The sequence below is a fragment of the Setaria italica genome, chromosome V, assembly GCF_000263155.2.
Source record: "Setaria italica strain Yugu1 chromosome V, Setaria_italica_v2.0, whole genome shotgun sequence".
NCBI classification, from domain to species: Eukaryota; Viridiplantae; Streptophyta; class Magnoliopsida; order Poales; family Poaceae; genus Setaria; species Setaria italica.
Genome location: NC_028454.1, coordinates 34,454,065 through 34,477,854, shown reverse-complemented (window position 1 = coordinate 34,477,854; position 23,790 = coordinate 34,454,065). Strand labels below are relative to the sequence as shown.

General features: G+C 45.5%; 2 protein-coding genes and 1 long non-coding RNA gene across 3 annotated transcripts; 2 read left to right on the top strand and 1 right to left on the bottom strand.

Annotated features, from left to right (window-relative positions):
* Positions 1-5,467: 5,467 nt before the first annotated feature.
* Positions 5,468-8,433, top strand: LOC101760169 (salicylate carboxymethyltransferase). Its single transcript, XM_004969604.3, has 4 exons — positions 5,468-5,665; positions 6,662-6,840; positions 6,942-7,631; positions 7,771-8,433. Exons 2-4 carry the CDS (start codon positions 6,724-6,726, stop codon positions 8,104-8,106), a joined length of 1,143 nt encoding a protein of 380 aa, XP_004969661.1. The 5' UTR covers positions 5,468-5,665; positions 6,662-6,723; the 3' UTR covers positions 8,107-8,433.
* Positions 8,434-17,417: 8,984 nt separating this feature from the next.
* On the top strand, positions 17,418-19,558 carry LOC101759757 (cytochrome P450 711A1). Its single transcript, XM_004969603.4, has 4 exons — positions 17,418-17,664; positions 17,869-18,021; positions 18,154-18,961; positions 19,051-19,558. The coding sequence occupies exons 1-4, from the start codon at positions 17,447-17,449 to the stop codon at positions 19,480-19,482; spliced, it is 1,611 nt and encodes a 536-aa protein (XP_004969660.4). The 5' UTR covers positions 17,418-17,446; the 3' UTR covers positions 19,483-19,558.
* A 1,968-nt stretch (positions 19,559-21,526) lies between these two features.
* On the bottom strand, positions 21,527-22,609 carry LOC111257275. Its single transcript, XR_002677697.1, has 2 exons — positions 22,233-22,609; positions 21,527-22,135 (listed from the first exon to the last, which is right to left on the bottom strand). It is a non-coding gene; the product is annotated as an uncharacterized LOC111257275 (long non-coding RNA).
* Positions 22,610-23,790: the final 1,181 nt, after the last annotated feature.

Sequence of the window (23,790 nt, the reverse complement as noted above, 5' to 3'; positions counted from 1 at the left end):
TGGTTTTGTAGCACTTAGAATTCAGAAAATACCCCGGAAGATTTCCGTATGAGCCGTTATCTAGAAATAGCATTATTTTACAGGTTTTGCAATCTCCAAACCATTTACCTTTCTGACTACTAGATGAAAACCAACGGAAAAGTGGATGAAATGAAAAGAAAAACATTTGATTTCTCTATGTGGACTATTAATCTTTCTGTTTGGAATGGTTTTTCTTGAGCTGAAACATTACAACTCTGACAAATTTATACTAACATTTTAAAACTCCATTGTTTGGAACAAACCGTTGCGATGGTCTTGCAGATCAGATCAAACCATAAATTTCTGTTCAACTCCACAAACTTCTGTGCAATATTCATATATTTGTTTTTGTGAAAGCTTGTACTTTGCCGTGATAATATTAGAAGGAAATTAGCCTAGCTTATAAGGAAAACCGGGCTAAAAACATACAATGAGGAGGTACATCCCCCGCGCAACGCCGACACTGTCCCTGCACAACTTTGATCTTGTGTGCAAAATCTTCGAGTCTTTTCCACTATAGGTTTCTACGGCTGTGGGTGCTTGTTGCATGTTTTTCCTCAACTTGTAGATGGACATGACACACAAAGGAAAAGGAAAGCGTGCTAAAAACCATCCATTTGTAGTGCAGACTCCTGTAGCCACGGACACTGCTCGTTCTAAAACACTGAAGTGAAGTGAAGAGACTTGCCAAGGCGGCAAGACCCCAGGTTGATGGAATACAGCGGAGGTTCAATATGCTGCCGAGCTGTCTAGACTGAATCATGGATGTCGGCCCCCTAGATTCAGATTCTGACTCCGGTATTGGCATAGGAGTTGATGCATGTCTTATTCACAGATCGATCTCATAGTGTATGTCAATTTGATGGACCTTGCATCGTGACGTCCTAAATTCGGTGGTTGTAATGTCAGGTTCTGTTGGTGGTCCAACTGAAGCAAATGCAAAGAATGGGGGCTACATATATTCTGATATGCTTCTCAAGTGGCAAAGGCCATAGGATGCAAAGGAACATTGATAGGTTTCTTGAGGTCATAAATTAAAAAAATTAAAAGAGGTTTAGTTTTTTGAATTGTACTTTGAAATAGCTGCTAGTCTGCAAAAGTGTGCTGAAAAATATGGAAGAACCAAATATAACTAAAGGGGGAAGTAATAATGTCATGACAAGACATATTGGGCATGTTCTTAGAGCACAACAATTTTAGTTAGAAACACAAAATAAAGATGAATGTAAATTAAAAAAGAAGGCAGGTAGAGAGGGGTTTATAGTACTCCCTCCGTCCTAAATTATAGGTCGTTTTGGCTTTTATAGATGCATAGATATTATTATGCATTTAGACATATGATATATTTAAGTGCACAACAAAGTTTATGAATTAAAAAAGCCAAAACGATTTATAATTTGGAACTGAGTGAGTATGGTTTTTTAAGGTTCTTGGGAGTATACCACAGAATTATACCTAGTACTCCACTAAATATTTTCCACTAAATCTTATACATAGGTACTAAAGTTTTGCACTCCCTAATTATTGGTCGTACCTCTACCTGCCTGGGATGGTATAAGCATAAGTCCGTGTAGCCATCTTATTGGAATAGTTCCGTACATCAATTGTGAAAAGAACTGGGTCTAGGTACCACAATGTGTACAGCAGCTGATATCAAGCTCTAGCGAGGTACCCTGCTTACATACCTCACTCTTTTCTTGGGACCGGTACTGGATGCTCATTTAGCATTCTGAAGGTGTGCTTTATTCGGTGCTATACATGTGCAATGTATACACCCATCATCAACATTTTTCAGAGGACTCTCATCGTCAACGTTTGTTTGCACATGAATTGATTTTTATGAACTATTGCACTCAAAATAGGCCCAAACAAGAAATAGGGGAGGAAACATATCTTGTTCTATGTGACTACATATATTACTTGCAGTATTTTTTATTAGTTCTCGAGCTCATCATTTCTTCTCCCTCAAATACAATTAAGTCACTATATAGCTTTCAATAGCATTCGCAAATGAGATGAGACTTTATTCCCGGAATCTTCTCCACACGCACCTTATAATAACATGATGCATTCGGCCATTACATTACATCTTAAAACTATAAAAAAGGAGATCCATTGCCCTATAACCTACAACTACAAATATAATAAACATTTTTAGAACGACCTACAGATATGTTAAACTGTACACAAGCATAAAGTCACAATATTCTCTGCAACTGTGAGCCAACAAATTGTGCGGGAACTAGGGCCTCCAATGAGTAGTCGGATTCATTCAAGAACGGCTAGCTCGAAGGGCCGCTATACCACGGGGGGTCAAAAGGGGAGTTGGAACGGAGCCTATATGAATTCTATATGCATGATATCTATACACACTTTTCAAATGGAAATGATCGTGTAACACAGAGTACGCGCCTATAGTGCGCATGCAACTAGACAGAAGCTTTGGACCTGGTGAACACTTTCGTCTATAAACAATCTCCAATTAATCAAGCCCTACCATGCAGCACTAGAGGGGAAAAGGCTCCAGGGAATCCTAAAAGAAACACAGCTCTAACTTGCACCAACGAAAAGCATATGGCTTTTTTCATATACCTCCTACCATTTTAGTATCTGCCACTACTCCATTGTGCCAAGTTGGTATGAATGTTACAGGAATAGAACCTGCAGCTATATTAGGATCTAAAGAAAAATCTGGAGTAGTCGACCGCGAAACCTCCTATTACAGTCCCTCTCTGGCTCTCTGTAATAGTAATATTATGGTCTGTAAGGCATCTGAGTTTGTTCCAACCAGGAAAATTTGTGGTTTGCTTCACACCAGATTATTAATATCCGACTTTGCTAATTTTTTTAGCAAGAACAATTATGATATTGTTCCTTTCAAAAAGAACAATTGTGATTTTTTTTATTTATTGTTGAGTTGATCAGCCGTTTATTCCAGCCAGATACTCAATATTTCTCTTTTTTCTCTCCCATACAATAAATCTTCAGTGCAATTTCTTGAGATAACTAAATCTGGTTATCATGGCAGTGTTGTGACGCTGCAATTACATCATTATTTAGTAGCACAATGCGTCAATGCCTTCTTAACCAGCTGTTTTTCTACTTTGAAAGATCGTACACAGTACCAACGGATCGACAAGGCATTGTGTGCATAGATACCTTAAATATTGTATCTAGAAATGGAAATGTGGAATATATCAGGACCATATCTAGAATAAAAAATGTGTTGTCAAAGGGCATTAGACATTTACAGTAACAGATGTGGTCATTGTAAGCCATTTGCTAGGCCAAAATTCACATTTCGATTTATTCTCCTTGCCTCTAATGCAAAAAAGAAATATGCCTCGCTATATTAGTTATATTAGCTAGCCTATGGCCCTATATATGTTCGTTACAGCATGTCTGGTCTGCATCATTACGTGTGCAAATGCGTTGCATAAACTTCACTAAGAAAAAGTTTTTCTGCATTCTTTGTGTCTCCACTTTTCCACAAGCACAAGCGCAGACAAATATATATTCTTGTTGGTTATAGAATTTGATTTACTGATATGATGCTAGTCCATAGATTATTACTGTGTGAGTGATATAAAGGCTCCAGGCTTTCCTGTATACACTGCTTTGCTTCACAGCTGTGTGGACATAAATTCACATTCTGTGGGCCAGGAATTTCGGAATTGCAGCCTCCTTCCGTTGCACAAGTGTATGTTTTTTTTTTGAAGGAAAACAACAAACAAGTGTATGATTCATATATAACTTTGTTTTTTGTACAATAAAAGTGTGTGATTAGAAGTTCTAAAAATCTAAGTAATCTTAAGGCCTATATATGTAACACTACCATGCACTATTTTTCTTGATCCTGATATGCAAGTTTGGCATACAGGATTTGCGACCTGAACCACAACAGGCTTTTATTATGGAAACATTTACAACACGATCACTCCAAGTTCTAAGAGCACATTTGTCGGCAGCATCATGAACTCGATGGATGATTGGATGAACCAGAGGGTCGGTTGCAGTTAGCTGCAGGCCTGCAGCACACTCGGCAGTGTGGAAGGTCAACACCATGCACTATCTGTGGTTGTTTAATTGTAGGGAGTGTATTAAAAATAGATTTCTGACGATGCTACTCTTCATGTTATTCGTTTTCTTTTCTATTTATCCATCCATCACACTTGAATTGAACCGGCTTCGCTAGACCATCTACTCCCCGTGCTGGAAAGTCAAAAAAGAACATTGTAATCTCGCTTAATCAAATAACCTCTCTGTTAACGAAGACGCTCCAGTCGTCCACTCCACAAGACCACAACCATCATCGGTATCACTTACCACTAGCTATGGACTTGGAAGAAAAAAAGATGCCAAAGATATGGAAACGAGGTGAAGTTTCTTCTCCAGCCAGCTAGCACACTCCTTTTTTTTGTGCGGGCTCTGCACCTACCACCTGATATTTGAGAAGCAAAACCAAGCCGCTCTCACAGACTCTCACCAGCGCACATTCCGGCCGCGCTTGACACGCAAGTTAGGCACCCGGCCGGGGGCCGGGGAATGTACCCGCGGGACGTCACATACGTCCCTTCGACGAGACGACGCACCTGCGCTCCGGCGAAAATCCCTCGTCCTTTGGGTTCTCTCGCGCGATCGACGTACCGGGGCCAGCCGCCCAGCCCATATGCCCCATGGACGAAAAAGCACCGGCCGGCGGGACGCGGAGTCGGAGGGGGGAGGGACCGGAGCACCGGACGTCCGGACCCTCTCGGCGTCTCCGGCCCCCTCCACCGCACAGGCAGCACCGATTCATTCTCATTCATCAGAGAAGCAAAGAAAAGAAAAGCCGAGAGAGAGAGAGAGAAAGAAAAAACAAAAGGCGGCTGGCGTCGGCGTCGGCCCAGAGCTCGCTCGCTCCACTCGACCACTCCACAGCCGCTCGCTGCGTTCCTTTCCTACTTCCTACCGCGCCCCGCGCGCCTACCTGTCCCGCCGCGATACGCCACGAACTCGATCGCGCATGGGCACCGAATATTTTTTTCCTTTCCCTTTCCTCGCACCGGCTCCGATCCTTTCGCGAGTTAACTAAACCACCGGACAGAGACCTCCCAGAGTCCACAAGCAAAGCATTGCATCGAATGCTCGAGAACGAACACGCCGCCGTGAAAGCGGCTCGCTGCGCGTGTCGGCGTACCGTATCGTATCGTACCACCACCCCCCTCTCATCTCCATCGTGCATGCATAAAACAATTAATATCTCGACCTTTTTTTGATAAAAATCAGTATCTCTATCATATTTTTTGATATATGAAATTAGTATCTCTAAGCTTTCTGATATTTTTTCGTGGCTCCAAGGGACAGCCAGAGCCAACGGCGGGGGAGTGGGAGCAAGCGGGCATGGCAGTCGACGGTCGTCGTGCGATGCGCACAGTTCCCTTGGCCCAAGTGGGGGCGCCGGCGCCGGCCCCCGGCCACTGCGCTCGAGTCTCAACTGACACTGTTCGGATTCCATTTGCCTGCCTATAAATACCCCGGCCACCGAGCACTGCAGACGCCAGGGCAAGGCAGGACTAGCTACCTTCTCCTCTGCCAGCTGAGCGAGACCAGGTACAGCTTGCTAGGAGGAGAGACAGACTACCGGCTACTCTCTCAACTCAAGGTAATAAGTTCCTCACAAGCCTGGTGAATTCATCTGTCCATTCTCACATGCCATGCCATCTCGGCGATGCAAATAGCATTGTTGCAGCGTTCATTAGGAGAATTTGTTTCTTTCCCCCTTTCACACCTCCATTCCATACCTCCCGGATAGCTCTTGCACCAAGAACCTTCCATTTCTGAGAACATGCATGCAAAATGGAAGGCAGCACCGGAGAGACGCGAAAAGGGGCGTACGCTTTCAAGAGCTTCATCCGTCTTGCCTGCTTAAACATGGGAATGCCTCTTAACAAGTTGCAGAGCGTGTTGCAACTTGCCACCCACATGCTTATTAGGAGTATCAGTAGGCGAGGTACAGCGGCAGACCACAAAGGCGCCGTCCTGTCCTCCTACTACTAACAGTTGACTCAGGATTTCAGCCGCTGGTTGTTAAGCCTGCAGGTAAAGCTCCCTCCCTTTCCGAAAGGCAACCATTGGCACTCCACTCACGGACAGATTTGCACCGATGGTCTAGTCTTCGCATGCACCTCTCATGTCCTGTTCACCCTGTCTTCTCTCCTGCTGTGCGAGTCAACCAAATCTGCCGCCGTACGTGACATGATATTAGCGAATCCGGGCCTTACGATATTGTACTTTATCTGAGACCGGATTCTCAGTCACTCACACACCAAACTAACTGAGCCGAAAAGGGGACACATCTCAGTTAGACATGTCACACATTGTTTTGCATAAAGCGGCCTGAATAGATGCCCATCAGACTATTCTCAAGAACTCTCCCTTTTTTTTTTCACGAGCCAAGAACCCCCTTTTTTACGCCTAGCGTGCAACAAGTTGCTGTCCAGTAGCTAGATATGCCCTAGCTCTTTTGCTGCCAAAAAGAAATGCGAAAGAACTAACGGGTCTAGACAGACAGTAGTATTCTATTTCATTTTTGTTTTGCGCCAAGTGATGTACCGAAAAAGAGTCCTGAAACTATACGTACTGCATTACATGACCACAGGGAGAAGGCACACTGGTTCTTGAAGCCTTGGTTGGTAGCAGCAGTGACCGAGAGGCAAGGCAATGGCGTCCTCGCTGCTCCACTGCTCCGACAAGCTCCCGTTCATGGATGTGGAGGCCATCCTCCACATGAAAGAGGGGCTCGGCGAGACCAGCTACGCGCAGAACTCCTCGCTTCAGGTAAGCAATTCGCCATTTTTTTCCCTCCATCAGATTCACCACTCTGAAGTCTGAAGTCTGAACACGCGCGGGCGACCACCATGTATTATCTGTTCTTGCAGAAGCGGGGCATGGACACGCTGAAGAGCCTCATCACCAACTCGGCGACTGACGTGTACATCTCGCAGATGCCGGAGAGGTTCACGGTGGCCGACCTCGGCTGCTCGTCCGGCCCGAACGCGCTGTGCCTCGTCGAGGACATCGTCGGGAGCATCGGCCGGGTGTGCGGCCGGTCGTCGCAGCCGCCGCCCGAGTTCTCGGTGCTCCTCAACGACCTCCCGACCAACGACTTCAACACCATCTTCTTCAGCCTGCCGGAGTTCACCGACCGGCTCAAGGCCGCCGCCGAGACCGACGAGTGGGGCCGGCCGATGGTGTTCCTGTCCGGGGTCCCGGGTTCCTTCTACGGGAGGCTCTTCCCCAGGAAGAGCGTGCACTTCATCTGCTCCTGCTCTAGCCTGCACTGGCTCTCCCAGGTCCCTCCGGGGCTTTTCGACGAGGTGACGGGCAGGCCGATCAACAAGGGGAAGATGTACATCTCGAGCTCGAGCCCGCTCGCCGTGCCGACGGCCTACCTGAGGCAGTTCCAGAGGGACTTCGGCCTGTTCCTCAAGTCGCGCGCCGCCGAGGTCGTCGCCGGCGGCCGGATGGTCCTCGCCATGCTCGGCAGGCAGACCGAGGGCTACATCGACAGGCGGACCACCTTCCTCTGGGAGCTCCTCTCCGAGTCGTTCGCCTCGCTCGTGTCACAGGTGGGTGAGCTCGCCGTTCGTGAACACACACTGCTCGATCGATCGATCAGACAGTTCATGCGAAACGAAATTGCTGCGCAGAACGAACAGACTGAACCTGATTACTGAACACACGATCTGAAAAAAAAAATGTGTGCAGGGGCTGGTGGAGCAGGAAAAAGTGGACGCGTACAACGTGCCGTTCTACGCGCCGTCGATCCAGGAGGTGGAGGAGGAGGTGCGGCGGGAGGGGTCGTTCCGGCTGGACTACGTGCAGACGTATGAGATCAACCTGAGCAGCAGCGGCGACGCCAAGGAGGATGGCCGGACGGTGTCCATGGCGATCAGGGCCATCCAGGAGTCCATGCTCAGCCACCACTTCGGCCCGGACATCGTCGACGCGCTCTTCCACAGGTACACGGAGCTCGTCACCGCGTCCATGGAGAGGGAGGAGGTCAAGAGCGTCCAGATCGGGGTCGTCCTCACAAGGTTGTGACACAGAGCCCCCAGGACCTGCTGACAGTCGGTTGATTGCATGGTAGCCTACTGCATTTGCATGACCCTGTTCTGTTGTGGTGTGGTGTTGTGTGTTTAGTGACGAGTAACTGGATGTAACAAATTTCATGTGTATCTAGCTAACTGGTAGGATTGGGATTTGGGAGGATGGAAATTCAATTAACAAATAGCAAGTGTATTTAAATGCCAATGGTAGATAGGAGTGTATATCTTTCTATTTGTGGGAGGATGGAAATTCAAGTAACAAATAGCAAGTGTATTTAAATGCCAATGGTAGATAGGAGTATGTATCTTTCTATTTGTGCTCCGCACTGCTAGTTGTTCAAAAACCACGTAAAGTTTTTTTTTAATAAAAAAACTGTTACTCCCTCGGAAAACTGATACCATGCCTAAATTCAACCTAATAGCGTTCAGATTTCAAATTAAATGGGCAAATTCTCACAAGGCTACTGCCTACTCGCTCTTAGAAAAAGAAAAAGCTTCCTGCTGAGTTCTCGCACTTTTTTAAAAAAAGGAGTTTGTGATGTGTGTTTCAGAAAGACAACTCACTCCCACGGAGCAGCTACAGCCCAATAGTGTAAAAGGTCATGGACGTCCAGCCCATATGCAATTCAGAGACAAAATCTAGTCAGCTTGGCAGCCCAAGTTCCCATGGCCACAAAATCAAGTCAGTAGTTCAGCACGCGCTGCCGTGGGTTGGTTGCACGTGACAAAATCAAGACATGGAGGAAGAAGACAAACACGAACAATAAAATCATATCTGATGATGAAATCATGTTTGGTAGCAATTCCGACCTGCTTATTATGTTGATCAACAGTAGGAATGATGATATAAACAATAGAAATCCAATCAGAGTGGCTCAAACTTAGACAAGAACTTTGATTCTGCTTGTGTAGAGGAAGAGTTCGTCTTGACTGGATCTTCATGCATAGTGGCACATTAAAATCATGGATAAGTCTTTTTATCTTCAAAATGCACTGATATCACATTTAGATGGTGTTTGGTTTGCACACAGGTAACGGTAACGGTATTGAAAACCGATTACAGGGATTTTGATGGTGGGATCATCGTTTACATGCTCTGTTTTGTTTGGTAACACAAAGGTAACGGTAACGAAATGAAGCAAGAAAGAAAGGGGATTACTGTGAGCAGGGCAAATTCATTCTAATCAATTGGATCAGTCAGCGAGGACGAGGGAAGGCGGCGGACAGAGGATGGTAGCGATCTCCTCTTCTTCATGCAGATCCTGAGTTCCTCACTTTGCAGCACTATTTGACACACAGATATGGGCGGAAGCATTGACGAGACCATACCAGCGATGAACAGGCAGTCCGGCCAGCGGAGCTCTCGAGCATGGAGGTGTGCTGGCCCACCCAAACTCCATCGCGCATGGAGTCGTAGGGGAGCGAATACGACGGCGATGCGAGTCTGGAGGCGGGCGGCGATGCGAGTCCGGGGGTGAGCAGCGAGTCCGCGCCTCTGCGGCATGCCGGCATCGGGATCTGATTACAGTCGTCGAGGGGAGGAAACAATTTTGAATAAACCGGTATCCGATTACATGATGGTATCTAATTACGAGGGAAGTTGAACCAAACGACCATGATCTGTTTTTACATTTGCTAAACCAAACACTATTTATGAAACTATTCGAAATGCTGACAAATTTAGTTACGAAATTATTGGCCATGGATCAATGATATTTTAAAGATGCCATCAATGATTCAACCCCTGTCAATTGTCACAAACGCCAAGGACCTGGCAGGAAGCATATTTCCCCATGCAAACGGCCGCATCTCATCTGCTCACGGCAGAGACATGCTCGGAATACTGGTGGTATACAGGTATGCTGTGCTCATGATTCCTTCTTCTTTCGGTAATTAAGAATCCTTAATTGCATTTCCGTAATGTCCGCGTATACGGACAGAGCCATCTCGTGCCATACAATGCCACTTTTGCCATCACTGTCAGCATCCGGTAAATTAAAGATCACGCCACCATAGCACAGCCTGCCTCATATAGTCATATGACGTAAATTTCAGATAAAATAGTAAGGACGTACCTGTCCTTAATCAATTTATTTAGTTGGTTTTGTATCACATCTCAAAATTTCCATTTTGGATTGTCAATATGCTAAACCGCCAAAAGAAGAGGAGAGCAGCCGATAACAATAACAAAATGAAGGATTTTCGTTTTTTAAAAGCAAAATTGCCAACCTTTAATTGTTTAGCTGTCAATTTAGACATACAATTTTTTATCAAAATTTGGATTTTTACATTTTGGTTTCCCAAAAACCAGTGATGACGTCATAAAAGTTCATGATGGCGACATAACTCCCTTTTCTATAGAATTAATTTTATTTAATGTAACATTTGCATTTTAGCCGCCAAAACTTTTTAAAAAGCTTACAACTTTTTTATCTGGAGCTCCAATTTAGATGGTTCTTTGCGCTCACGAATTTGTAGCGACGAGTAGTACACTGCATGGTTTTATAATGTTTGGTGTATTATTTTCTTAATGTATGTTTCTTCTCTTTTGTGGTGCTTCGTGCAACAGAAGACGATCAGTATGTGGAGTTCCAGAAGAGGCTTCATGTGGTTGATAGATCCCAAGCTAACGCAAGTGTTTTTATCATATCCCAACATCTACTTTATTTTAATTTACTATAGTTAGACCATTAGTTGCATGATGAGTCAATTTAAATCCTATATTAAGGTTTACTTGTGTTTGGTTGAGGAGCAGCGCCGTAACTATTGTTAAACTAAGGTGAGGATGATAAATACACCGATTTAGCTTGTTAAGAGATTGATTTCACCAAGTGAAACATGTTGAATGAATATCACACTTTTGTAATACCTGAAGAGATGAAAAAATAAAGATATTATAGATATTTGATCTCTTCCATCCTTTCAAAAAAAATTAAGAGAAATCCTTCTGCCCAATGATTTTCCACGAGACAAATTAGAAAAGTCGCTTCACCAGAGGAAGCAGAGTGAGAGCCATACCTAGCGCACCCTTAATTTGAGTTGCTTTTCTCTCTTATTTAATTTATTTTTGCCACGCCATAGAAAAACTACGCATGGGACTAATACTCATGACATGACTTATTGGGACTATCATATAAAAAGGAAAAAGTGTATTTTCATCCTTCAAGTATTGCAGAAGTGTGATATTCATCCTTAATATTTTATTTGGTGCAAATCAACCCCTTAACTAACTAAATCGATGCATTTATCATCACCGCATTGTTTAACAATGATCTAGTGTCATATAATATCCGTTTAGGTCATGTGTGTGGCAGAACCACCTAAATTAACCCGACTAAAGTGTGCTAAACATCGCCTCAAATGCGAACAAACACTTTAATCGGATTAAAATGGTAGTCTGTCGGATTTAACCCAATACAACCACGTATTTCCGATCGAAACAAGCATACTTGTACGAAGACGAGTCCAGAGATTACAACAATCCAAGTGCAACATTACAAAGGTTCTAATTTACTTATTACAAACCGAGTTCAAAATATAAAGTAGTTCAAAGTTCAAATGCAGCGGAAAATAATGATAGGTCTAACTTCGATTCACGATACCATGGTGAAGTCGTCCATGATATCACTCACTGCGATCCTTGCCCACTGAGGACGGGTCCCACTCAACCGTCCATCCCGGAGGGATCTAGTACGGCCAAGTCACACTGGCAATCATGTCATCCACATCAACATTACTTGAAAACATAGCCACAAAGCAAAGCTGAGTATACTAATATTCCGCAAGACTTACCCGTCAGGTGGTATCTAATCCACCGACTCCTAGACATGCAAGGCTTTTTGGCTGAGGGGTTTGTTTTGTCAAAAACTTCTAAAGTAGGTCCTTGCTTTCAAGTTTTAGCATCAAGTTCTAGTTGATTAACCATTCTAGGTAAGCACCTATTCTAAGAAAGCATGGTGAACAAGCAATTTAATCAAACATCAATATTAATCATCATCATTGTTTCTCTACTTAATCAGTGCAGAAAGGCGGTCAAGCAGTCCCAAACTGTGAGAAGCAGACAATTCGAATTCAATTTCTTAACCTTGCAAGGTGGACCTAAACCCAAGATATATGTGTACCACGACTGGTTCTCATATATCAGTCGTCCCCATTGATCCCCAGGCACGTGACCAGGTCCCACTTCCCTTGGATATAATGCCCCACGGTCCCGGATGACGCCGTACCGTGACTGCACTTGTACCCACATGGTGCACCAGGGGAACTCGGTTCCAAAGAGAGTGGGGAGTATGTCAACACCCCGGTTCAATCAGGTACTATGCTTCCCCATCCTTTTTTATACTAGGTATGAGTTTAGTACGTTCAAACACTTGACCACAACTCTAACACGTTTTGACCTTAGCAGTTTTCCTAAACAGACGGGGCATCTACCATTTAGAACATAATACCAAGCTCTGTCCATCAACCTTATGATTCCAACATAAGTAAACAAGCAACTGTTATAGCTCGCGAGTGACAGGAAATCACTCGACTTTTACTGTGTCCCTATTTAGCATAGCAACTAAACGACTTATCATGCTAGTATTCAAAACATGGGTACTAGGAGCATGCAACTAGGGTTTCAAGCAACTCCTATGAACTTAATGCACAAACATGAGTAACATGATATTGCATAATTTTAGAAACCAGAGTTATGCTTCGGGACTTGCCTCCTTGTCCTAAGTTAGCCTAGGCTCTTCTGAAGCTTGGTTCGGTTCTTGAGTTGTCTCGATCAGGTTCAACGTAGCAGTAGGGTGTTCTTCTTCAGCTCCCGGGACTAGCTCGTAGGTTCCATCCGCGAGGTTAGCTTCTACATGAAATGCATACGCATAAGATTTCATGTATAACCGTTCATGATGTTGGTTGCATTTCATTAGCATTGCAGAAACATAGGGTGCATTTTCGGTCACATTCACCTAAAAAAGTTTGTAATAATTCTTTTCTTCGCAAAACAAGGTTGGTTCGAAAGAAAACCTAGTTTTCACTTTGATGGTGATTGTGTACACATATAAACTGCTTAAAAACTTATTATTCACAAGATAAAAGGTGGTGTCATGTTGGTACTGTTTAGCATCCTTTTTAAGACTGAAGAGAAGCACAATTAATTACTTGTGAGCCTACAAGTTCTAGTAACAATTTTCTTTATTAAATAAATTAGCTTTTAACATGAATAAATGTTTAGAAAGCATCTGTTAATATATGAGAATGAAACTTTTATAGGAGCTTTCCCTCTATACAATAAATCTACTATAGAAATTTGAGATGGATTTGACAACCACAGAATTTACTAAAAAATCAAATATGATTATTCTGCAGAATTTGAAGAATGATTTTTAACTAGGGTAACATCATCAGTTAAGTTTAAACACTAACATGTGCTACGGTGATTTTTTCAAAATTTTATGAGCATTAAAACTATTCATTCGACAGCAATGAATTTAAACAATCATGCATTTTTATAAGCAACAAAAACATATGTTTCACTCGAGCAAGTATTTTTACTGGGTAGTAATGAGCATCAGGAAACTAGAAAAATTTATTTCACATTTCTAGCAATTCTCCACAATTTTCTATGCATTTTCCAAGTTTCAGCCATTTCTGTGCATTTTAAAATAAAACTTGGATTTCCTCTTTTACAGAAAGGCCCTCAAGGTTTTCAAAATCTCACAACAAGACCCTGGAACAAAACTTGGCCTTGCAATGTGGCCCTTGGGGGCGGCCGGCGGCGATGGCGGCGTAATCCGGCGAGGTCCGGCCGCGGGGGTGTGAGCTAGGGGTGGGAAAGTGACGAGGGGCTCACTGGTGATGTTTTCGTTGTAGGGGTTGAGGGCAGAGGAGGTTCGGCGGCGGTGCTCGATGGCGGAGCTCCGGGTGCGGCTCAGGTGCAGTGAGGCTTGGGTGGTGCACAAGAGAGCTTAGGCGGCGCTGGTGGAGCTCGGGAGGTGATGCTCTGCGGTGGGGCTCCAATGGCGCACGACAGAGGGGGAAAAGTGGAGGGTGTGGTGCCGGCGAGCCGGGCTTAGCCCCTTTTGTAGCGGCAGGACGGCATGGGCGAGCTGACGACGTCGGGTGGGCTCGTGGCGCAGTTGGGCAGGCCGGCGTTGGCGGGGCAGAGGTGGCAGGCGGAGGCGACGTGCGAGTGGCCGCCGGTGGCGTGCGGAGCTCGCATGCACGTGGCCCGCGCCCCGAGGTTGGCCGGCAGCGATTTGGCGTGGGAAGGGGAAGATCGCGCGGCGCACGGTTGGGTGAAGGCCGTGCTCATGCGGTCTTGTCACCAGCGGCGGATGGCTGAAGGGAGCGGCCAGCTGGGCGGCATGACGTGGCATCGGCATCCACACCGTGCATGATCACTGCGATCCGAGCGCACGTGGGTTCGCACGTGGTGCGCGTAGGCAGGTTCTTTGGGCTATATTTGCTTCCAAAATTCTAACTGAACTTTGAAAACTTCAAATATAAATGTTTGAGCTTGAACTATGGACTACAATTTCTACAAAAGCTGACAGGTGAAAAACTTTGCAGATTTGGAGATAAAATGGTGTAAACTTTAGTGGAACGCCGGGCAAAGTTGATTTGAAAATGACTTGAATTTGACCCAACTTTGACCTAGTTTTTGAATGCCTTCCACTTAAAATCAGAAATAGTGCAAATTATGAAAGTTGCTCAATTTGAAAAGTTCTACAACATTTATATTGGCCAAAAGTTAAGTTCTTATATAAAAATATGTTTTTATTTCTTACCCATATGAGTGCCTTTTAGGGTGTTTTCAAGCCTTAGATGAATTTGAAGTGTTTTTGCTTTTGACACTTAGCTAATTTGGTTTTGTCTAATTTTCTTCTTAATTTTTATGGATTGGTTGGACACATCTAATGTTGAGTCGGTCGTTATAATATTTCGATATGGATTGGTTCCGTTAATTTTTTCCCATAAAATTTTTATGGGTAGCTAATTTAGATGATTTACTAAATTTTCTGGACTCTATATCCTCAAGTCAGCATATTACCTCGTACTTTACGGATTCATCAAATGATTACATAGCATAAATTGTCATTCGACAACACTAAATTATTTTTAAACTAAGATGGGACGATTAATGCACCGATTTAGTTAGTTAAAGTGTAAATTTTCATCAAATAAAACAACGTAAGGGATGAATATCTCTTTTTTGCAATACTTAAGGATGAAAAATATATTTTTAGAAAAAACTACAGGAGTCTCGTTCGAACGCCAGACAAGTCCCGTAGATACACGACAAACCGAGCGGCACCGAGGACACAAGGCATCAGCCGCGTCTATATTCGAGTCCTGGGTCGGTAGTGCAAATGATGTGCCCATAATTGAAAAATATGTGAACTTCGGTGCATGTGCCGCTTGCTTGCAGCTGGCTGTCTTCCCATGAATACAAAAAACTGTCGGGCCCAAACCGAGTACCGAGACCAGATAGAGAAATGATATGCAGCCAGCTGTTTGATTCCTCCCGGTCGCTCATGTAATGTCTTGTCGTCTTGGCTGAGTTAGATCTAGCCGTCAGCAAGTACCTCCGTAAAAAACTGGTTCTCAACTTAGGCTGTTTGGATACTAGGTGCTAAACTTTAGTAGTGTCACATCATATGTTCGGATGCTAATTAGGAGGACTAAACATGAGCTACTTATAAAACTAATTGCAGAACCCCTATGCTAATTCGCGAGATGAATCTATTAAGCCTAATTAATCCATCATTAGCAAATGGTTACTGTAGCACCACATTGTCAAATCATGGACTAATTAGGCTTAATAGATTCGTCTTGCGAATTAGACTCCATCTGTGCAATTAGTTTTGTAATTAGCCTATGTTTAATACTCCTAATTAGCATCCAAACATCCAATGTGACAGGTGCTAAACTTTAGCACGGGGTATCATGTGCATTAAATTATATTCCATTACATGCTACATAAGTAATTTTGCTGATTTGATAAGATCTTTATGAGGAGAGAGAAAGGAGAGTTTCATCATATGTGAGAGGAGTTTTATTCTAATCTTAATAACAGTGCAGTAAAACTGTGCACTAAGACTGACCTGAGTATATTGGTGTTGCATTACGAACGGTTTAATGTATTGATACATAATTTTAAAATTATTTAACAGATAACCTCTATAATCGTATCTTTAAAGTTGACTCACAATACCTAGGAGAATCAATTACTTTCCCTTAAGACTTTTTTTAAGGGGGGTCTAGCACTTTTCATTTGTCGTTTCCAAGCGCCTCTGATTTTGGTCCTAAATTGACGCATGCCATAATTAATACAATTAGAAAAATTATGTTATTCTAACCGTTAGGTGCTTGTATCTACGGGACTGATCCAAAATATTAGCACATTTTTCCAAGATGTGTCTCCATTATACACTACAACAATATTATTTTTCCCAACAGTTTCTTTACAAATGGCCAACGATTTCTAGTATATTTGAATAGAGCTCTTTTACGGTACACAGTACTACTACTTTAATTGTATGTAGTATATATAAGATCTAACTATTCATTATTACTAATAATTTAGTAATTTTTACATTATAAATGTGTTTTTTCAAATGCAATGGTCTTTTAAACTTTATGCTAGTGTTAAAAATAAAATTATAGTGATGTCATTTGTGTTCTTTTACTATGATACCCTTATACAACAAATCCAATAAGATAAGATCTAATAATGAAACCCGGGAACACTAATTCAAAAACAAAGCGTACCTATACTACTAACGTATACTACCCATACCATAGGTGAAGGTTTTGGCAGTATACAATTAATCTTGACCGTCTTATATTTTTATATTAGTCCTTTTTAAACACTAGTATAGCCTAGTATTGTGTACCGTAAAAGAGTTCATATGAATAACTACCTACCATAACTGTAGGAAATGAGTCTGTGGGTGACTTGATAAAATTATTGAGAAAGAGACAAGTTACACTAGAAAAATTGTGCGCCATTCGAGAAAAAATAGTAGGAAGCATCAAAATTTGGCCACTCATTAAAAATTGTTGGAAATGATTGTATATCTTCTAGTGATAGTACAACTTTATTTTCTTTCTGTTTATTTAACTCTGTAGTTTTTAAGTGGCGCTCCTTTGATATGGATAAAAAAACATTGGGATTAGCTTCATCAAAGCCCTAATCTTTAGTTTAAGTCCGCCGGCAGCTTTTACATCCATGTGACTGCGAGCAATACCTGGTCGTTAACTCATGTTTCTATAAATTCTTAAAAAGAGAGGGGGGAGGGAGAGGGAGAGATCGAATCCTATTGAAAGAAGAGGGAGGGGGAGAGATGGGCACTGTCCTGGGTGCGATGGAGGAGTACACCTTCACCTTCGTGGCCATGGTCGTGGGCTTCCTTCTTATCGTGTACATGTATGAGCCATACTGGAAGGTGCGGCACGTGCCAGGACCCGTGCCGCTGCCGCTCATCGGCCACCTCCACCTGCTCGCCAAGCACGGCCCGGACGTCTTCTCGGTGCTCGCCAAAAAACACGGCCCTATCTTCAGGTGATGAGCCCCGCTCGTCCTACTTTACTTGCATGTCTCCTCCATCTTATGATGTCCGAACCACCAAAGTACTATATAGAGTACTAAAATCTGTGGTATGCAACTTTGTTGTAAACTCCCTCAATATCTGAAAATATTTATATTATGTAGTACCGCGACCAATTCTAGCGTGAAGTCCAATGGTATTTGATTCGATCTCTGTAGGTTTCACATGGGAAGGCAGCCAATGATCATGGTGGCTAACGCAGAGATTTGCAAGGACGTAGGCATCAAGAAGTTCAAGAGCATCCCTAACCGGAGCATGCCTTCGCCCATCGCTAATTCTACGATCCATCAGAAAGGACTCTTCTTTACAAGGTTTTGAATTCAAGCTTCTTCTGGCGATGTAACTTTTTTAAGAGAAAAGCTTCTGATTGTAAGTCAATTCAATTAAGATCGAATTCACATGAAAGTGAAAGCAAATATCATGTATGAACGCATTTGGATCAGGGATTCGAGGTGGTCGTCTATGCGAAACATCATTGTCTCCATCTACCAGCCGTCCCACCTTGCCGGATTGATTCCAACCATGGAGTCGTACATCGAGCGCGCGGCGACGAACCTCCAGCACGGTGAGGAGGTTGACTTCTCCAAGCTTGCGCTGAGCCTCTTCACCGACGTCATCGGGCAGGCGGCATTCGGCGCGGATTTCGGCCTGTCCAGAAAGCCGACGCCGCCCGGGGAGGATGGGAAGAGCCACGCCAGGGATGACGCTGGCAGCACGCAGGCGAATGCGTCATCGGAGTTCATCAAGATGCACCTGCAAGCGACAACGTCACTCAAGATGGACCTATCGGGGTCGCTCTCCATCATTGTCGGCCAGCTCATGCCGTTCCTGCATCAGCCATTCCGGCAAGTGCTCACGAGGATACCTGGCTCCGCCGACCGGGAGATTGACCGCGTCAACAACGAGCTCAGTAGGCAGATGGACGGCATGGTCGCCGACCGGATTGCAGCGAGGGAGCACTCGCCGGCGTCGGAGCAGCACAAGGACTTCCTGTCCGTGGTGCTCGCCGCGAAGGAGCGCGGTGCATCGGCGCAAGAGCTGCTGACGCCGGACTACCTGAGCGGGCTTACCTACGAGCACCTCCTCGCTGGATCGGCGACAACGTCCTTCACTCTGTCATGTACGGTATACCTTATCGCCAAGCACCCTGAGGTGGAAGAGAAACTGCTCAGGGAGATCGACGCGTTCGGCGCACACGACCGCGTACCCACGGCTGACGATCTGCAGACCAAGTTCCCCTACCTGGATCAGGCACGCATGAGAATGTCATTAGCCTTTGATAATGAATCTGTTGGCACTCCTAATTGGAATCACTGTTGATGTGCCATTTGTGCATGCAGGTCCTGAAGGAATCGATGAGGTTCTACATGGTGTCGCCATTGGTGGCGCGAGAGACCTCCGAGCGGGTGGAGATCGGTGCCTATGTCCTTCCAAAGGGTACATGGGTGTGGCTAGCACTTGGGGTCCTCGCTAAGGACCCCAACAATTTCCCAGACCCAGAGCTGTTCCGACCGGAACGTTTTGAGCCCACCTGTGATGAGGAGAGAAGGAGGCACCCGTACGCATTCATCCCGTTCGGCATCGGCCCAAGAGCCTGCATCGGCCAGAAGTTCTCCATTCAAGAGATCAAGCTGTCGTTGATCCACCTCTACCGGCATTTTGTTTTCCGTCACTCTCCCAGCATGGAGTCCCCACTCGAGTTCCAATATGGGATCGTGGTCAACTTCAAGTATGGAGTCAAGCTTCAGGTCATCAGGAGGCAGAGGGACTAGGTTGCCGAGTGCTGTGGATCTTGATGTTCACACACTTCTGCCGATGAAAAATAAAAGAGCAAACCCGGTTCTGTTAGTTGTGTTGGTGTTTCTATGGGTCCTGTTAGGGAAGAAAATTCTATGGAGACCGGATGCAAACCACGCTCCTTGCGCACCCGACGTTAATATGCGCCACATGGGCGTCCGAGGGATCCAAGGGACGCGGCTCCAGGTCACGGACTCGGCTCCAGACGCAGACGCGGCTCCAAGTCACGGATGCGGCTCGGTTGGCGAGCGTGACCAGCTCGTCACCCCCTCGTCGGGGCCATGGACGCCACCCCCGAGTTTGTGGCGGCCTGGCTCCCCGCCGCCACGCACCGCCTCTGCGGCCGATTGAGATCTTCTTCCAGAACCTCACGGGGGGAAGCGACTCCAACGACAAAGACGGGGAGGTGGCCGCGCAGCGGAGCGCGCTTGAGCTGCCCTGCTTCGAGCGCGCCGCCGCGGTTTGCCTCGACCTAGGCCTTCTCCGCTTCTCGCCATCACCATGCCACTCGCCGGCGTCTTTGCCCGGCTCACCAACCTAACCCTGGATAGCGTCGGCCGGTTCCACGGGCTGTGCAGCCTCGGCGACGCCATTTCCTCGCCGTGGTGCCCATGCCTGCTGCAAATGCTCGCCGTCCGCTGCGCCTGGGGCCTGGAGGATCTCACCATCCAATATGAGTCTCTCCTGCAAATGGAGCTGAGGAAACTGCGTGGCCTGCAGCGGCTCACCGTGGTGGCGCCGGGACTGAAGGAGTTGGCTGTGGTGTACTGCTTCCTTGGTGATGAGAACCAACCGGTTGCCAACATCTCAGCCTCTCAGCTGGTGCATCAGAGAATATGTACATCAGAGAATACGTACTTTAAATTTCAGTTAACTATCAGGATATCAGAATTATCCAAGTTATTTCTAGCAAAACTGATTTGCATGTATCAAACATACTTGCTCACATGAAAAAGCAGTGAAGTACAGCATACACATAGCTATATCCCGATTTCAATTTTGATGTCTTCGGGTGAGAAGGCCTTACCCTTAGCAATCAGTACAGCATACTTGCTCACGATCTTCTGCGCTTACCGGTAATGCGAGCCTGACATCGTCGCCATCCTGCATCCAAAGCTCCATGGGCCCGGCGAGCTGGAGTTCGTGTGAGGCAAACCGTCGAACATGCCTTGTGCATTCAGTCGGGGAGGCGCGAGACGAAGCCGAAGATGTTGGGAAGGCGCCAGGAGATCACGGTGGCGGCGGGGGCAGATGGAGAAGGCGGCGACGGGCAAGTCCGTCTCCTGGGATCACGGTGGCGAGGCGACGGGTGCAGATGGAGGAGGCAGCGGCTCGCGTCCGCTCGTCACGCTCGCCCAACGCACTGCCGAGCTGAGTCCGTGACCTGGAGCCACGTCCGTGACCTGGAGCCGTGTTCCTTGGATCCCTCGGACGCCCACGTGGCGCACATTGGCGTCGGCTACGCAGGGAGCGTGGTTTGCATCCGGTCTCCACAGAATTTTCTTCCCCTGTTAGTGCTGGCTGGTGTCCCGGTGTTGCGCTAGTAAGCGTCACTCTTGCACGCTGGTACAGTATCTTAGTCGACCTGGCGTATGTACATTTTCCCCCTTAATATGTTCCATGCTTTATCAATGTAAGGGCACATTCAACAGTAGATGGTTATGGTCTACGCCACATCATACATACACATACAACAAATGGAGAGTTGATACAGGAAGTTGTCTATTAATTATCTGCAAATTATTTAATTTATATGTTTAGACCTCCTAAATCTTGATCAAGTATTATGATCTTGATCTTTGTATGCATAACCGTGATCAGATCTAAGTACTAATAATATGATACTCCATCCTTTTTATTTATAAGACGCACACGCATATCAAGATTCAAACTTTGCAATTTTTAACCAATAATTTAACTATTAATTTTTTATTTTTATAATATAAACTTGATATGGTTGGATTCGTGATCAAATATACTTTACAATGATCATAAGTTATAACCATAAACAATATAATATAAGATAAATGAATGGTAAAAGTATTATTTGGAAGACCGTGCTAAGTTCTAGCATAGCTTATAAACATTGATGGAGGGTGTAAAAATACGAGAACAGCTCCGGTACTTTTTTAAAAGAAATTACACGAATATCAAGCAATAAGAAATAATTAAGTCAAATTTTAAATCTATATCTATATCTATATCTATACCTATTATTAAAGCGAGTAACGTCTCTGCCAACAATTTTCGTCCGTCGCGCTTGTTTTGCAAAAAACCCCTCAGAATTTCGTGGAATCAACCCGCAGTCCAATTCTTCTGAATATAGGGGGGCTCGGTTGGAAAAAAGAGGAAAGTGAGGGATTAAAGGGAAAAGACCCCCTCCCTCGGGGGATCGAGAGCCGCCGCACTCCGTCCGGCCGTCCGGCTCCGGGGCCGGCGCTGCCCAGCAGTGGACTGGCCAGAGCTCCCTCAGGGCCCGACAGTGGACTGGCTCCGCCGCCGTCTGCACGGCTCCCCCGCTCTGCACCAGGCCGAGCCGCCCGCCCGCCCGCCTGGAGCTCCCCCATCCGCAGCCGCCCGGATCTTTCCCGCTGCGGCCGCTGCCTGGAGAAAAATCGGAGAACAAATCTACAAGAGGAATCCACGGAGCAACCCATAAATCTTCGGAATCAAGAAAAAAAAGGACCACAACACCGACCTGGATCTGAAGCTAAGGCGAACATACCTGTCCATGGAACCTGCGCCAGCGTCCTCGAGCATCCTGGCAACAGGCTCCCTCGTACGCTGCCATGGGCAGGCTCGCGCGCTGCTACGCTTTTGGTCAAGAAGCTTGTGCATTCGCCGGAGGCCTCCCTCGCAAGGACGACGCACGCTCGAGCTCAACAAGCCAGAGGGGACGAGAGATGCAGGCGGGTGAGATGAACGCAATAGAGGGAACGAGCGCTGGGACTGGGAGGATAAGGCTGAGCTATGCGAGAGACGGTTGCCTGATTCCGGACCTTGAGACTGGCAACATGGGCCCGCGCATTCCTTCTGCGCGGTAGATGGCCCACCAGCATTAATGAGCTCTGAGCTGGTGCGTGTCGCAACTAGCAAGACTGGACCGAGCGCATGTGAGCTATGCGACGAAGGGGCAGCAGCAATAGACAAATATAGGGGACTCGCTTCTCCTTGGAACGGCCTATGGCCCATGCGTATGAAGTTTGGTCTAAAAAAAAGTCCAGTCTCGTTAATGCATGGAATACCATGCGGTCCATGAGTCATTCAAAACTTTTATTTATTTAATATAAATTCAGATTTCAAAAGAAAACAAGGGCAAGAAAAATAAACCAACCAATATTGCTAATGTACTACTATTGGTGTCACCACATACACCTCGACTCTAACATACACCTGCATGGTATATGTGGACCATAAATTATATAATATAAATAATTCATATGGAGTATAAAATATAATTTATCATCTGAGTTTGATACATATTTATTGAGTTAGCGTTTTGCCATAATTTTCTTTCTCCCGTTGCAACGCACGGGCATATTTGCCGTTGCAACGCATGGGCATATTTGCTAGTTATTATATAATTGGGTTCTGCCTGGGCCCGGTCCTGTACAGCGCATACCATGCCTGGATCGGTCCTCTGCTTTCGTTGTGGGGAACAATGGCACGGAGTTGCCGGCGACGATTCCCTCCGACCGTCGAAATTCCTCTCCATCTGATGCAAGTTCCACAGCCCTGCTGGCAGAGCTGTGCTTCGGATTGAGTTTACTTGATGTTTCTTCTTGTGAATACGGTGAAGTTAACACGGGAGGAATCGATTGACAAAGCAAGCACTATATTAAAAGAATGATACTCCGTATCTCAGTTCGTGGTGCCGTAATTCAAGAATCAAGATGCTTGCTCGGCTAGGAGATGTGGCCGCTGCCCGCCTGCCCCTGCTGCCGCCAGCAGATGTCCGCGGCTCGCCGCTGCTTCTGCGGCGCCACTAAGGATACAATACGACGGCGTTCCGGATCCAATAATGGGCATGGCCGGGCTGGGTAAGTGTGAGCAGGGCTGGGCCGTGGCATTAAAATAATTAATAAACTAATTTAGATAATCACGGGTGGTTTGAGATATGTGAGACTTTATAGAAAAGGAGAAAAGAGCAATTCTCTAAAAATATTTGGCAAAGACAAAAAAAGGTGCAATTGCTGCACTTATAGTTCAGCTGTAACTTGAGCCTTATCGTTCTTCTCTTCACCATCTCGTCACTTTCAACGCCTGAACCAAAGCCATAGAGG